Genomic DNA, 15,657 nt, shown 5'->3' with positions numbered 1-15,657 from the left:
GATAATGAGAATGAGAAGAAGGTGATGCCGGGAGTAGGATAAACTAGAAATTTTAAAATTAAAATTATTTTATTTTGGTAATTTGAATAACCTAATCGAAATCAATTCAAACTAAATTAACTTACCCAAATTAATAATTTGAATTTAGTTTATGTTTGAAATTTGAGTCCACCAAATATATGCACACCCATAGTTCCATCAATGCTAAGATGAATCGATTTCAAACTAATCAATAAAGAATGTTAAAGACAAATCAACTTTGAAAATTGAGCAAAAATAACTTATTTATCTTGAGAAAAGTAAAAGGAAAATTGCTCTTAAATTATTATTATTTTTTAATGTTAGGAAGTCAGCTTCAAGTTCACTTTAAATTCCGGCAGTGTTCTAAACGGCGGTAGGCAGTAGCGGAGTGGTAAGTGACTGTTTACTGCCTCGGGTGTCTAGGCAATATAAATATAATAAAGATGTTCTATAATTATCATTTTACTATAAAGTCAAATTAATATTCTCTAATATAGTAACATTTAACAAAAATAAGTATGTAGACGAACTGGAGAAGAGATAAATGATCTAAGAAGATGTAGATGATCAAGGAGGTGAGGTGAATGAGATAAGAAACTGAAAAGAATAAGATAAATGAATTGGAATGTAAAAAGTCATTTCAAAATTTAAATAAATAGTAGGTGATAAAGAGTTTTTTATTTTATATATATATATATATATTATAGTAATTAATTAATTAAAAATAATAAATAATTAAATAATCTGACCGCCTCATGTATAGGCGGAGCGGTGTTGGACCGCCTACCGCCCGCCATTTAGAACACTGAATTCCGATCACTTAATTATCTTTGATCAAATTGAAAATCACTTTTATCATTTAAACTCCACTACAAACTCTATTTACCTAAAATGTAGATGAAGAGGAATTGTTAGATTGATCCTAACAGGGATAAATTGACAACTCCCAAGTTTTATTTCTTTGTAATATGTCCTTTTGTAAAATTTACAGCTGAAATTCAATCCTTCATCTCATTAGTAATAAAGAAAAAGGGCTATTAGTAGCATTCAATAAAATAAAGTTTTGCTTAAAAAAATCCACCACAAAATAAAGTTTTGCTTAAAAAAATCCACCACATAAATTTGTGTGAGATAGTAATATTCCATGAGGGGCGTATATATAATCCTACTTACAAAGGTTCTCTTGTTTGTTTCTGTTTCTTCTTTAGCCATAAATCTTTGTAATAAAAAAGGTACAAGTCAAAATCTCAAATATCTGGCCCTATACTCGTACACCCGAAGAATATGAATTAGGATTTTACATTTCTATGCTAACCAATTTTTGCTTCATCAATGGCATGTTGTTAACTAGTTTGAAGCCAATACACGCCACTTGTATAACATTTTCGGCTTTGGTTGTGAATTGTGATCGGAAAATATATATATCTCTCTCTTTCATTCAAAACCTTATGACAGGATTCATCCTATTCATCGTCATCGGGTAACAAGCCAAATGAGAAAGGCTGGAACTTGTAACCGTCGCCATGGTAAAACTTATTCTGGAATTCTACCCAATGGAGACGCAAAGCGTGAAGGAAAGCACTCAGAGTCTCCATCATTAGAAGTATGAAGGCGGTTGCAAAAGTAAACACTGCCAGCCCAACCAACCGGATTATGAGATTGTCATACCTACACAGCATTAATTCATTCATTCATTGCTCTTCTTAGTGAAACAACAAACCATGAAATAGGTGCCATTAAAATAATGCCATATGAAAGAAAAACGCATATAGAAAGTTGGACAACATTCTTACCCCCAGGCAAGGAGGAGGACTTTCTCATAGAAAACCGTTGATAGTTCAGAATGGGCCAAGCTGCAATAGTAGTAAATTGAATAAAATTATCAATCAAACCACAAAGGAATAATTCATTTCGGAAATGGGAAAGATGGTATACCTTAAAGCCCAAAGCCGAAGGTATGATGCAGTATTAGAAACGGCGCCAAGAACAAACTCAATAGAATGTATCATTTGATGTACAAAGACCTCGCTAAAATCAAATTCTTCGTGATGATGTCTTGCAGAACCCGGTTCTGAGTCCAAATCAACCTCAGAGGTCCCAAGGAGCCCATATGAACGCCCTTGAAATCTCTACAACCATATATGCCCAAAGTTAACAGAAACTAAATGAAAAATATGAGCTTAAAAAGTATCCACATTACGAATATTAACTCCAACTACATATAAACACAAATGATATAAAGAGATGTAATCTTGGCAGAGTTACAAGGCCAATTTTGACTTTTTCAAATGGAACAGTAAGTTGTCATTAAGAGTCAAACTCACAGCCATATAACTAACTCTTCTAGAGGGGTTTTAAGTAAAGCAAATCCAGATTGGAGTCACAAAGGTCCCAAATATTGCAGGTTCACCAATAAAGATCAGTGTATTCCAAACATCATAGGTTACGCTTCTTAGCTCTTCAGATTCTAATTCTCCTTCACTTATCAAGGACTTCAATTCTAAGGACAACAATAATAAGATGCATGGATTCTATCCCCAAAACCATTATCTAATATTGTTTTCTTTTTTGTGCATGTTTGCAATATATGCTTGTATTTCTTCAGAGGTGATCCAGCAATAGAACATGTATGTAGAAGAATAATCGCAGAAATGAAGGCAGATTAATAATGAATATCAATCAGCCAAATATCCGCAGATAAATCAAATATATAGGCTGACTGATGAGTATTTTATTTGAAATAAATTATAAATAGACCTATCAAATTGTTACTTTTGCAAAAAGATCTTCCTATACAATTTATCCACGTGAGATTACCTAATGTTTTCCAAATTTGCAAGTAACTAAGTGTCTAAGCCTTTTTCTGTGCAAATACACAAGTTGGAGCCTCTATGATTTAAAAAAGCTGGAACTCTTATTTGAAAATTACTCCCCACTTTGGTATTCCGACTAAATGGGAACATTAAAAAGATAGCAATAAGAAGACATGTACCTCTGTGTGACGTTTCTTCAAAATAAAAGGCTTGGGGAAAAGCATCCAAGGAACAGCAACAACAGCCAAAAGCAACAGTATTATCTGTAATGATTTTATTTGTAATCAATAGAAGAAGAAGAAGAAATAATTTGGTCTAGACAATCCCATCAAGGAGAAAAGGTCATGCCTGAATCACACCCTGTCCCCAAAACAATTGATTCTCCCCAAGATCCTCAAAAGGACTCAAGAACATGTAAATCATGACATGGTAAAGATCTGCTTGAGAACCGGTGCACCACTTGATGACAATGAGAAGTGACAGATATCCAAACAAGCTATTCAGAAAGATCATTTGTGGCAAAAACTCATACCTAAAGAAAGAGAAACAAAATGTAAAATTCCTTTTTAGCATGCATAGATTTAATTAAGGTGGAAGTAGGAGGGAGAAATATGAGAAGAAACAGCAAAAAAGTTACAAATTTGACCTGACATTAAGGGTGTTACTAAAGAAACGTGCATTGAAGTAACTTAATATGATTCCTAAATTCATCTGGGCCACACCCAATAAAATTGACATCTTCATTTTAAGAGAGTTCAGAAAAGGTAGCTCAGAGCGACTCCCACGCCAACTAGGATCCACCCCAAATGGATAAGGATCTCGGACCTTGATTAAACCAATAGAATACGCATCCCTGTCAAGAAAAGATGATGATTTAAATCAAAATATTTACAATTTTAAAAGCAAGAACCAAAAGTGTTGCAGTAAGAAAAACGGATGAGCCAGTAGTTTATAATGTAAGATAACATAAATAGTGGAAGACATATATTTCTCATGCAAACAAAGAAAGCCTAAAGAAGACGTGGATTATAATCAAAGATCACCTTAACCTTAGTGGATTGATTCTCCATACGCAAAATGTAAGTGTCAGATTGCACATACATAGATACATACATACATATATAGTTGATAGTTTGATATCCCGTGTTAAGTGTACAACTTAGTATTATGAAGTACTAAACTGCAACAATATATACATCAAACTTTCTTATAATAAAAATAACTTGAGAATAATTAAAAGGTCCAAGAGCTGAAAGAAATTGTTTTTCTTTACAACCAAAGCAATATAAAATACCAAGTTATCCGATAATAGTACCTCAAATAATTTAGTATGTTAAGAATATATATGTATGGCAAATAATACCTGCATGTATCATCGCGACATTTGTAAGCTGAATTACCGAATATGTGAAAGGGAACGCAGAAAAACTCATTGTAAATTAACCCGCAATAAATTGAAAACATTGCCATTAGAAGAAGTACATAACGGCCTCCAAAGAGCATCTCCATAAAGCTGCCAAGTCTCTGACATGATAAAACATAAAACAATGAAAACCTCTAGAAGAATCTATAAATGAAAACCCATCCATCTATTTGAAACCTAAAACAATGAAAAGTATCAAATACATTCCTTTTGAAGTTACAATATATACATTTCATCTATCTATTTCCATTGGTGTTTGGAACTAGCCAGTAGCCACTGTCATCCTTGTGAAGTACAGTCTCTACAAATGCCATTTTAAGTGTTTAACAGGTTTGGAATTCTTATATTTTGATCGATAATGGAGAATGAATGAAAATTTTCTGTAATGATCTTAATTGCACTTTTCTGGAACGAGTACATTCCATTAAATATCTGACTTCCTGAATAAAAATGTTTATTTAAATGCATTTAGATCACCTTGAGCATAATTAATGATTGTATTATTTTAAATTCTTGTTTTCAAATAGGTTTCCAGTTAGAAACAATATTTTTGCCTACATTTAGTAGTTCATGATATAATTTTATTTTCGTTGAGTGTTACTATATTGGACAAGGCTTTGCAATAATACTATATAAAGTCGTATTCATTATAGCTATATATATTCTCGATTTTATTAAAGTTTGGGTATGTTTTCTTGTAAAATTTGATGTGAACAAGCCCATATGAAATGGAATCATGGCATCAAAAAGATTCAGCTCTTTCTAGGAACCAGGTAATGTGTTAGATGTCAATAATTAATCCTTCACCAATCTAATTTTAAATCAAAAGATTTGAGATTATTAGATATGGTAAATATAATAACAGTAACAATATGTGAAGCACTGAGTAGTTATCCAACAAAAGGTGGTCGAATGGTAGGAAACTGAAAAAGCCTTAATTAAAATTAAACATTTCCAAGCTTCAGACTTTAAGGTGAACTAGAATCTATGATAGGGAAGAGTGCAGAACCAAGAAAAAAAGTCTGTTTGGGCAGCCAGGATTTAACAAGACTGAACAAACTTTTTTGACACAATGAAATAGAATAAGTACTGGTAATATTCTAAATTTTTTAATGTCAAGGGTTTAGAGCTCAGCAATTAGGTCACAGAAAAAAAAACTTGATCTGAAAGTCTGCAAGCAAGTTAAATTAGCATCCAGAACTGTATCAAAGCCGGAACTGGATAATTGCAAACGGTAATGTCATTTCTTCCATAATACATCTCATGCTAATAGATTTCTCATTCTATAGAACTATTATTTTCTTTTTGTTGTAAAACACTATTTCCCAACACATTTTTATTCAGAAAACGAAATTTCCAATGTCCCCAGTATAAGACTCAATGAATCTCTGGGTAGAATGAAACTAAGGAAAATAAACTTGTCATTCTATCTAGACCTGTTCTCATTTCTCACCACTAATAATAATAAGAAGAAGAAGAAGAAAAGAAGCCAAACATGATAAGGAAATACCTGAGAACTGAGTTTTCTTTCACGAGCAATAAGGAATAGTGCTCCTAATAACAGGCATATCCCATGTCCCCAGTCCCCAAACATGACGGCAAAAAGGAAAGGAAATGTAATCACTGTGTATACTGCAGGATTTGCTTCCTGATATCTAGCAACACTGGCCAAAAATATCATTAGGTCAGATCTGATGAATTGAGAAGAATGCCAAAGTCTGAGAAACTGCCAAATTGTATGAAAGGAATAATAATTTCATTGTTTCTGAATGAATTAAAAACTAGTGCACAAGCCTCTATTTATACACTTTACATTAAACATTTAAGGAAATAGTATCTAGTGAAACATGCTATCAAATCTTCCTAATTTGACATCATTTTTTCCTAATCAAATTTCTAAGAATCTTTGAGAATTGTACACTTTCCTCATTAAGTCATACCAATTTTACATGCCCAACATATCAGATAATTCGTCAAAGTTGATTCTTGGAAGAGCTTTGTGGTGATATGTGTTGTTTGACTTCGTGAAGAAATGTATGTGAGTTCCACGACTCCATTTTACATTCTCTTAGATTATTCATTTATGTATCACAATATGTTTATTTTGTCATAGTGTACTCAGACTATTTGCAATACTGATAGTTGTAATATTGCCACATTGAAGTTTGAAAGTTGGTTGATACACACACCAAGTCCACTTAAAATTCTTTGAATCCATATTCTTTCACAAACCTCGAGTACAAGAGTTGGAAGTTCAGCTTCACTGCTACTGGAGAGCAGAAACTGCTTCTTGCTTCTTGAAGCGACTAGATTTCACAAAAAGTCTTTGTTGTGATGAAGCCAGTTCCATGCCGAGAAAGAACTTAGGACTAAGGTTAGGGCAGCCAAAAAAGCTCTGGAAGGGTTGAGTTACCAAGGTTATTAGAGGCACATGGTAGTTAAAGAATGAGAAGGGCTGAGAATAAGTGTTGGAATTCTGAGGATTGGTCACCAAGAGGTAAGGGTAGGCACATGGAAGGTATAAATAAACCATGGCTGTAGGAGAGTAAACAATCAAAAAATAAGAATTTTGATATCTTTATAGAGAAGATCTATCTCATCTATATCTTCTATAATTCCTTATTATTAATATCAAGATTGTCTTATTTTTCTCACCAAGTTTTGTCTTCTTCACTGGTATCAGAGAGGTTATGCGAAAAAGAGTGGAAACCTAATTCAATCATGAGTTGAAGGAAGTAAACAATCAAAAAATAAGAATTTTGATCTCTATAGAGAATATCTATCTCATCTATATCTTCTATAATTCCTTATTATTAATATCAAGATTGTCCAAGTTTTGTCTTCATCACTGGTATTAGAACTGGGTTATCTCCTCCATCAGGTATCATTTCCCTTTCCAAAAGGAACATCAACATTGGCTGGGACCATTTTAGGTAATGTTTCCCATTAAGTTTGTAGCTGGTGATAGGATTTTGGAATGAATCCATAGTTTGGACACACTTTGAAGATAAATTTTGAGAACTCTCCCCAAGCCCAGTCATGTTCTTTGTAGACTAAGAATTAGAGTTAGGTGAATTTAGGGTTTTCTCACAATTTTGGCTTTGATACCATGTGGAAATTATGAATAGAATATGTGTTATTTGTTGTGAGGATAATACCCTTTATATGCAGTAATTACAATATACATTATCTCGGAAATCATGGGATATGTATGGTAGTGATTCTATTCTAAAAGTCAAGGTATTTTAGGTAGTGATTATATCCTAGAATTAATGTACTAAAGTCAATGGATATTTAAAGATAATTCTCTATTATTTATAGACAATTATTGTGGAAGCGCTTTGAGTTGAAGCGGGGGACATGGTTGTGGGGTGTCATACTAATTATCCTTAATTCAAAAAAAAATTATTGACAATTATTAATTAGATAGTGATCCTTATATATTAAAATATACTCCTAATTCCCTTCCTTAAATTTAGTAATACGTCAACAATAGGGAAATCTCTACCGAATTGGAGTCAAGAAAGCATCATGTCAAAAACAATAGGGAAATTTCTACCGAATTGGAGTCGAGAAAGCATTATGTTAACAATAGGGAAACTTCTACCGAATTGGAGTCGAGAAAGCATTATGGTGATGAGATAGGTAGCTTGTGGATATAGCATCATACAAGTTTAGGCACATTAGACACAAATATGAGACAGCATGTTACCAAACGATGGTGATTTTTGTGTTCAACAATCCCGTTTTGTTGGGGACGTGAACACAATAGTGAGGTGAAGGATACTATTGGTGGGTCCTAAAATCCACACATATTTGGAGGAAGTTTAGCAGAACACTTAAAATCACAAGTCAACTTTTAGATTATAACTGTAATCCAAAGTGGAAACATGAAGAACTGATTGTAGGTGTATACTTGATATATAAGCTCCCCCAATGAATGATCTAATGCACAGAGGGTCAGTTTCTTGTTAAGGCACTAGAGAAATAGTATCTTGTCAAAAAATATGAAGTTTGATATTAACCCACAGTAAACATGCTATAATCATATGATACCATAGTTGAGAGAACATGATGAATTTTCCCTTGAACAATCTGAAAATAGAAATATTTTGATTCTTATTTTTACCCGTAAGCATCAACAATTTCCTGAAAAGCACTTGTAAAGCGGTTTGTTCTGAAGTATGTTGGAGGTGATTCTACTGCATCCAATGCATGAAAAATTATACCCACTTGTGAGCTGCTGTCCAGTGTTGCACGTTGCAGTGTATCCTGTATCTGTTCCATCGACATATACACTTTTTTGTATCTGATATTCGTGAAATTTAAAAGGAACAGCTGAATATATCTTGCCTGAGACAGGCAAGAAAATCATACCTGAGCTTTAGCAAACACTGGACTCCAGCCCTCTCCAACAAGACACTTTTTTGTGACATCAAAGTTTAACATGTTGAGAGTATCATAAACAGCTTTCTCTCTTCTAACCTAAGAGACAATGACCATTAACATTACTTTTCAAGAAAATATGATACACACGAGGGTACTCCCACATCCAAGGATTCAGCAGTCTGGATATTCAAAATCAATCAAATAAAAACGACAGCGAAAATTTTACCATGTTCATCCATATGGGTAGCTGGAAACCAATTGAAGAAAGAGCATTGTTTCTGTGGCGGATTCCAGCATCCAAAGTGGTTTCTAATTCAGAAAGACGAGATACAACCTTCAATAAACATGAAAAAACATTAGAATGAACCAAAACTCACATGAACCTATTTGAAATGGCTGATTTTGTAAAAAAAAAATACATTGGCTGACATGTTCAATTATGGTCGCAAACTGATGTCGAGTCTGAGGCATAATACAATTTGAGGTGAAAATTATTCTAGTGAGTAATGAAAAAGCATTCATTTGAATACCCTATTTTCTATCAAACCAAATAGAGAAAGAGATCATGGGGAACAATTAAATATTATGTCAGCTAAAAAACTAAAATAAATCATTATACTTCATTAGTGACAAGAGTTTGAAAAGGAAATGATATTACATGAATAAATCACATGGCCTTTAGAGATGAAAAAAAAAATTCTGCAAATTAGAAGAGCATCAGCTTGAAACAAAATATCATTTCCCCAAAACAACAAGGACCTGAACAACAGGATTAAACTGTACATACTTCTTGAGTTAGTTGTCTCTGCTTCAATATATCTTCAGGTACGGGGTAACAATTTGCACCAAATGCTTCACAAATTTTCAAGATTTTTGTTCTAGCCTGTTCCCCAGAGAAAAATATAATAAATATAATTTTCTCAACCTGCAAAGGAAAAAGATTTGGAGTCAAATTTACTCTTATTGCCAATATACATATATTTCTCAAAAGAGCCATGAATAATAAACAATGTTCAATAATGCTAGACCATAAATTTAGAGATCATTGTTAAAAATATGCATCTAATATAGAAAATTACCATTTCAGTTGATACAGGGTCCAATATTGGTTCATCTGCTGCTGCCTGATTGAAAAGCATGTTGCCTCTTGTAGCACGAAACAACATTCTTTCAAACCTCGCAATTTTAGATTTGCAAATAATGCCACTGACAAATCTTAAGCCAGATTGTTGTGATGGCCCAGGTAAAATCTCCTGTAGAGTGAGTCATTTGTAACAAATGAGAGCTACCATATCTTATCATGAAAGAACAACATTTAACAAAATAGACAAATACCTGTTCAAGTAAAGAAACTGCATCTGCATGTTTACCATTAGCATGCAAATTGCTAACTAACTCGATCTCCTCTACATGTCTATGAGTATTACTTGAATCAAGAAATCCACCTGCCTGAATAGCTCAAATAAAATCACAAGAAAAACACGAGTTATGGATCAGGTCACATAAGTACCTTATCAAAGAAGATACATCATATGAACTAAGGCTATTCAATCCTACTAAAGAATTCATGTAACATATATAAGTTGATATGCTTCCTTGAAAAGTGAAAAAGAAAAGGAAATGTTGGCAATAATTCAGGAATCCAGGGGGTTACAATTGAGATGGTCTAGGATTTGTAGAAGAAATGTAGATGAGAATTGAGAAGAGAATGATCTTACCCTTTAGATGAGTGAAACCAAATCATAATATTCATCATTCATATTTGAACACAATATATACGACTGTTTATAAGCTACTAACCTTACACGGATAATTAATATTAGGCTTTTACTAATTACTGTAATTTTAGGCTTATACTAATTACTAATATATCTCTATTACTATTGTTATATTACTCCCCCTCAAAGAAATCTTTGACCTCAAAGATTGGATGGAGCTCTAATTCATCCAGTTGTCATCTTGATCAATATGACTGAATACTACAATGGCCTGAATAATATCAACTCTAAAAGGAGACATAAGCACCACCATGTGATCATGTTGAATATGTGCTAGAATGGATCAACATCATTAATACTGGCAATATCGTTACCAGCATAAACCATGAGAACAATGTCGTCGACCAAGTAGAAAGCCAGAGAACAACATTTGCTGTGAGAGCTACAGTGACATAATTGCTCACAAATGTATCACATAACAACATGCTACACTTACCCCAATCAAGGGAAAGTCATTTATCTTTAACTTCAGCATTAACCAAGACAATGCTTTACCTTTTCCAGATGTAGTGAAGCTACTCAATTCCTCAAATTAGGAGGTGGCTTCAAATGTCAAGAATGCTCACATTCAAATAGCCAAGAGTATACAATGTTAGTCGAACAATAAGTCAGGCTAAGTGGTTTCTGCATTTTCCTACCCTTTTTATCTTTTGACTAAACTAATGCCGAAACCATAAAAACCTTAACCTGCTACAGTACTCGAGAACATGAACAACCTACCCTACACAAGCGCCTGCTGGAAGCTATTGGCGAAGGTACCACACGTATGAAGCCTTGATGACCTTTGAAGAAGAAATTTCCAATGATTAGCAAGATTAGTCGCGAGTTTCTTCTATGAAATTCGGTAAGTCAGATGAAAGTTCGACTTCGATGAGAAACTCAATGACGTTCTATGTCAAATGATTTTGTGCTCCCAGCAGATCTCAATCCAAAAGAATGAATGTTGTGATTTATTTGTCTTGCAGTAACATCAGTTGCTAGCAGTTGGTGCCCATGTTCGACTGGACCAGATTACACAAGATGAAGACGAACTTTGCAGAAGGGTTCACTTTGCTTTCCATTAGATCTAATTGGAATATGAAATTCAGAGAACTTCTTGAAGTTGGAATGATGAAGACGAAGGCAGATTGATGACTCTTTTTAGTTTTTCACTGATGAATAGAACATGATAGAAAACAGGTGCAAGGGAAGATATCTATGATACCACTGCAACATATAATAGAGATTCGGTTTGTAGAAGAAAGTTAGATGAGAAGAGAATGGCTTAAACCTTTAAATGAGAGAAACCAGATTCAAAATATTCACATTCATATCTGCACAAAATACATATACTCTACTATTTATAAGCTACTAACCCATAAACTTATTTTCTTATTACAATATCACCCTTATTCATTTTTTTGAAAATTTTTAACTTTTTATTACAAAAGAGAAATGCGCGTTTTGAACATTACAAAGAAGGGGGGAGGGGGTGGTAAACAAAAACCAGAAAAAATTAGATAGAGAGGTTGGATGCCCAATAAGATCGAAAAACTTATCATCCTGTACAAAACTCTCTTTCCCTCTAATTACTACAAGCAGAATATAAGCATCCTTGAAAAAATATATTGCTCGCATGAACAAAACCTCCAGGACAGTAAAAAAAAAAAAAAAAAACCAATGAAACATAAGAAAGTCTTCCATCTCACAGAAGATAGTGATTCCGTAAAATAATGATAAAATAACTCAATATATGTAGGGCTTCTATAAACAAAAAACAATTTAGGCAATATAATTGTACATGTGGTAGTCGTTCCTTGAAAGATTTTAAGCAGATGGTAATGCTCCTAAGGCCAAGAGGAGTAAAATGAAAGAGATTATATACCTTCTGCAGAACCATCTTAAACTCTAGCAGCTCATTATATGCTTGCCGAAGTCTCTCACTATTGTGATTCATTTCAACTAGCTCATGTTCATGCTCAGCAAGTTGCTTCTGGAATAACAAGAGCAACAGCATACAGTAGAATCAGAGCTTCACCATCCGTAAAGTTATAAAGTAGACGGGAGTAAAAAGATTTAGCTTCCATTATTGATGTTTCTTGCAACGCATCAAAGATGTCAGAAAAGGAAAAGGCCACACAACAGAAAATAAGACATGTCTTGAAGTAAAAAAAAGATGGAAAATGTGTCATTCCTCTTGATAGGAAGTGTCATAATAAAGGTGTACCTCAACTTCCTCCAACTGGATATCTGGCAACATACCCTGATGACCAATAGGTAGAATACCAGCTTTATGAATCTGATCTTTGAGAAAACGCAATTTTCTTGACATCTCTGTACATCTTTTTACCTGTGAGATATCTCCACATCATGAAACATAATACTGTAATGAGTTGTGTATACTTTGTTTTTGATATTTTCTTTAAATTTTTTACAATACCTAGTCTGTTTACAAATTTATGTAATGAATTGCTGACAGAAGAGAAAAAGGTTATAAATGCAATTACCATACTTTCACTCATTCAACTTTAAATATATATATATATATACACGTAAAATTCAGTTGCAGTAATAACTGAATGATGGGACCAACTTAAATGGCCTACCATTTTGAGCCAGGTACCTGTTACATAAGATAGTATCAACGGTGGATGATTGTACTTTGGCATGGGCCTTGAACTTGTGTAGGATATTCAATTAAAATCAGAAACATTGTTTACTTATTAAAATATTCCAAAACAGTTCTTGTGATAATAGAGGCTAAACAATTTTAAGACATGATTCTAAAGATGAAATTTGAGTCTGGGCCTTGAACTTGCATAACATGGTTTTCTTAACAAAAAACTTAATAATATTCTTAACTTATAACAAACTTTAGCAATGATCATTTTAGCTCAACTTTTTCCCTTTTTTGTCATATAAAATCACTATAAATATTTATGGACACTAGAATTTAGTTGTGTTGAAGAAATAATTAAACTTATAATTCAAAAGATTTATTGGTGATGGCATGAAACAACATAAGAGATGGATAAGAGTTTTACTGGCCCATGCTTGTCTTTTATGACATTTTTCCCTCAGTGAAGCTTTGAGGTAAAGCCTTTACTGGCTCAAACTATGTCAAGAGAAAAGAGAGAGAGAGAGAGAGAGATGTTAGTCCAAGGCCTTAAGTGTATCATGGTGCAAACTTAGGTACCATGAGCTTGAGACCTTCGACGAAAATCTTGCTGGGTCAATTTGTATTCTAGGCTAAGTAAATGAAGGATAAAAGCTTGAATCAACTTGTTCTAGACACCTTAAGTTTGGCGGCTAAAACACTCTTTCCACATGCAAAGTTTCATAAAAATGTAAAAGAAAGCCTAGACATAAAAGTAAGTGAGAAGACATCCATTAAGTAATGACAGATGAAGGGCAAAGTAATGGAAGCTGGTTCATAGACAATGACAATAAAGTGTTTGTTTGGCTTCATAAGTTGATTGCTTTACCTGCTAACATTAAAACTGTAACACTCACATATGGTATGTACAGTTATGTATTACTTGTACTAGAGCACCAGCATATATAAATGTCCATAAAGACAGGTATGAGCCAAATACCCGTTCAAATAGACCAAAATGGTACAAATATGGTTTTCTATATACAATTGGATATAAAATACAAGACTCTTTGCAAGATATGTCATAGTAAAATTCACACAAGATTTCAGTATAACAATCAATAAAAAACGGTTTATTTAACATTTAATGCAAGAAAACTTGCAACAATTAAGAACAGAAGTAGTGCGACAAAAATAAAAGATATATTTCAATAGGAATAAGGAGAAACATCATATCGTACTCACTTAATATGAAAAAAGAACTAGTTATGTGGAGCAAACACACCTCAGTATGCAGAGTTCAAATTAACAATACCTGATTAACAAATGTTCTCTGGAAAGGGCTTTTGTCAGCATTTAACTGTCAAAACGGATTATACATGTAAGTCTATAGGTACCTAATTAACTTTCAAACCATTCATATTAATAACAAGGTAAAATTTTCATAATGATGAAATTACATGTAATAAACTGAAATCTGCACTCAACACAAATATGCTAAATTAAAAATTACAGATGAAATTTTAACAGTAAAAGTCATGAAAGAAGTCCCAAGAATCATAAATTCAGTTTAAAAAATAACTAAAAAGATGATATCCATGTCTTAGCATTGCAGGAACAATCAAACATGAAGTGAATCTCAGACTTCAAATTCATCATCAATATACTAGGATTTGATTTGATTCCTCGATTAGAATGTTCCTTCAGATACTTAAGAGGTCCATTAAAGATACAGGCAGTAAGGAAAAATTCCAAAATTGTCACTGAGTCGTGCGTATTACCTACCGACACTATAATTGCAAGGACACTAGCAATTAAGGGGTACATTCATGTAAAAAATCAGATCAATACAAAACAGTGCGAAAGCAGGTTGCCTAATCACACAATTCTAGAAATAAACGCAAAACATGATAACGAATTAAGAAAAATGTGATGGATCTGGATGAGGTAAACATACGTCGCGGAATTGAAGAAGGCCGAGTTCACCGAGGTAGGAGACGGCGCGGTGAGCCGATTCGACAGGGATTATGAGTTGAACGAAAGTCATTTTCTCAGAACGCATCAGATCCATCGGCGGTAAGTTATCTATATACTCCATGTTAGCAGTGATTCTTCCTTCCTATGGTAGTATCGGGGAAAGAGAATCAGAGAAACCGGTGGCTCAGTTCGCCAGATCTGAGGCAGAGAGCTTGTCAGTGAGTCTTTCAAAAATGGCAGTTTTGATGCATGATCTCCGAGTAGTTTTCTTTAAGACTAGCAGTTGCAGTGTTCTTCTTCTTCTTCTGCAACGACCAAACTTAGAGAGAACGATAGCTAATGAGGGGATCCGAGCGGTATAATGATGCGTAGTTCTTAAGTTATGCCTCAAAAACGTTGCATTTCTGCTTTCATTGAAGGAAGGATGACATTGACTATTGAGTCACTAATACAATGCCCTTTTCTAATACATTTTTTTAAATCTTAACAATTATTATTTTATTTCGAGTGTTATTTGTGCAAATTAATTATTATTTTATTTTTAATTTCAATCATGTGTTTACATGTTTGTTGTATTAATCATCTTCTTTTTAATGTGAATAATAAGTTTGGGGTAACCATTCGGGTTCGCGGGTCTATGGATACTATAAATGATTTTAACATTGACCCGAATCCGACCTA

At 33.5% G+C, this 15,657-nt stretch overlaps 1 protein-coding gene across 1 annotated transcript; it reads right to left on the bottom strand.

The window, feature by feature from the left end:
* Window positions 1-1,102: 1,102 nt before the first annotated feature.
* LOC124919132 (V-type proton ATPase subunit a1) lies at window positions 1,103-15,363 on the bottom strand. The gene is made up of 18 exons (XM_047459297.1): window positions 14,957-15,363; window positions 14,315-14,359; window positions 12,631-12,753; window positions 12,289-12,396; window positions 9,982-10,095; window positions 9,726-9,899; window positions 9,434-9,571; window positions 8,873-8,980; window positions 8,635-8,742; window positions 8,387-8,535; window positions 5,768-5,921; window positions 4,198-4,358; window positions 3,481-3,687; window positions 3,183-3,366; window positions 3,014-3,097; window positions 1,957-2,150; window positions 1,815-1,874; window positions 1,103-1,689 (listed from the first exon to the last, which is right to left on the bottom strand). Exons 1-18 carry the CDS (start codon window positions 15,095-15,097, stop codon window positions 1,485-1,487), a joined length of 2,457 nt encoding a protein of 818 aa, XP_047315253.1. The 5' UTR covers window positions 15,098-15,363; the 3' UTR covers window positions 1,103-1,484.
* Between the last annotated feature and the right edge of the window lie 294 nt (window positions 15,364-15,657).

Source organism: Impatiens glandulifera, chromosome 1 (genome assembly GCF_907164915.1).
Source record: "Impatiens glandulifera chromosome 1, dImpGla2.1, whole genome shotgun sequence".
Taxonomy (NCBI): Eukaryota; Viridiplantae; Streptophyta; class Magnoliopsida; order Ericales; family Balsaminaceae; genus Impatiens; species Impatiens glandulifera.
This window is presented reverse-complemented; position numbering and strand designations above follow the sequence as displayed.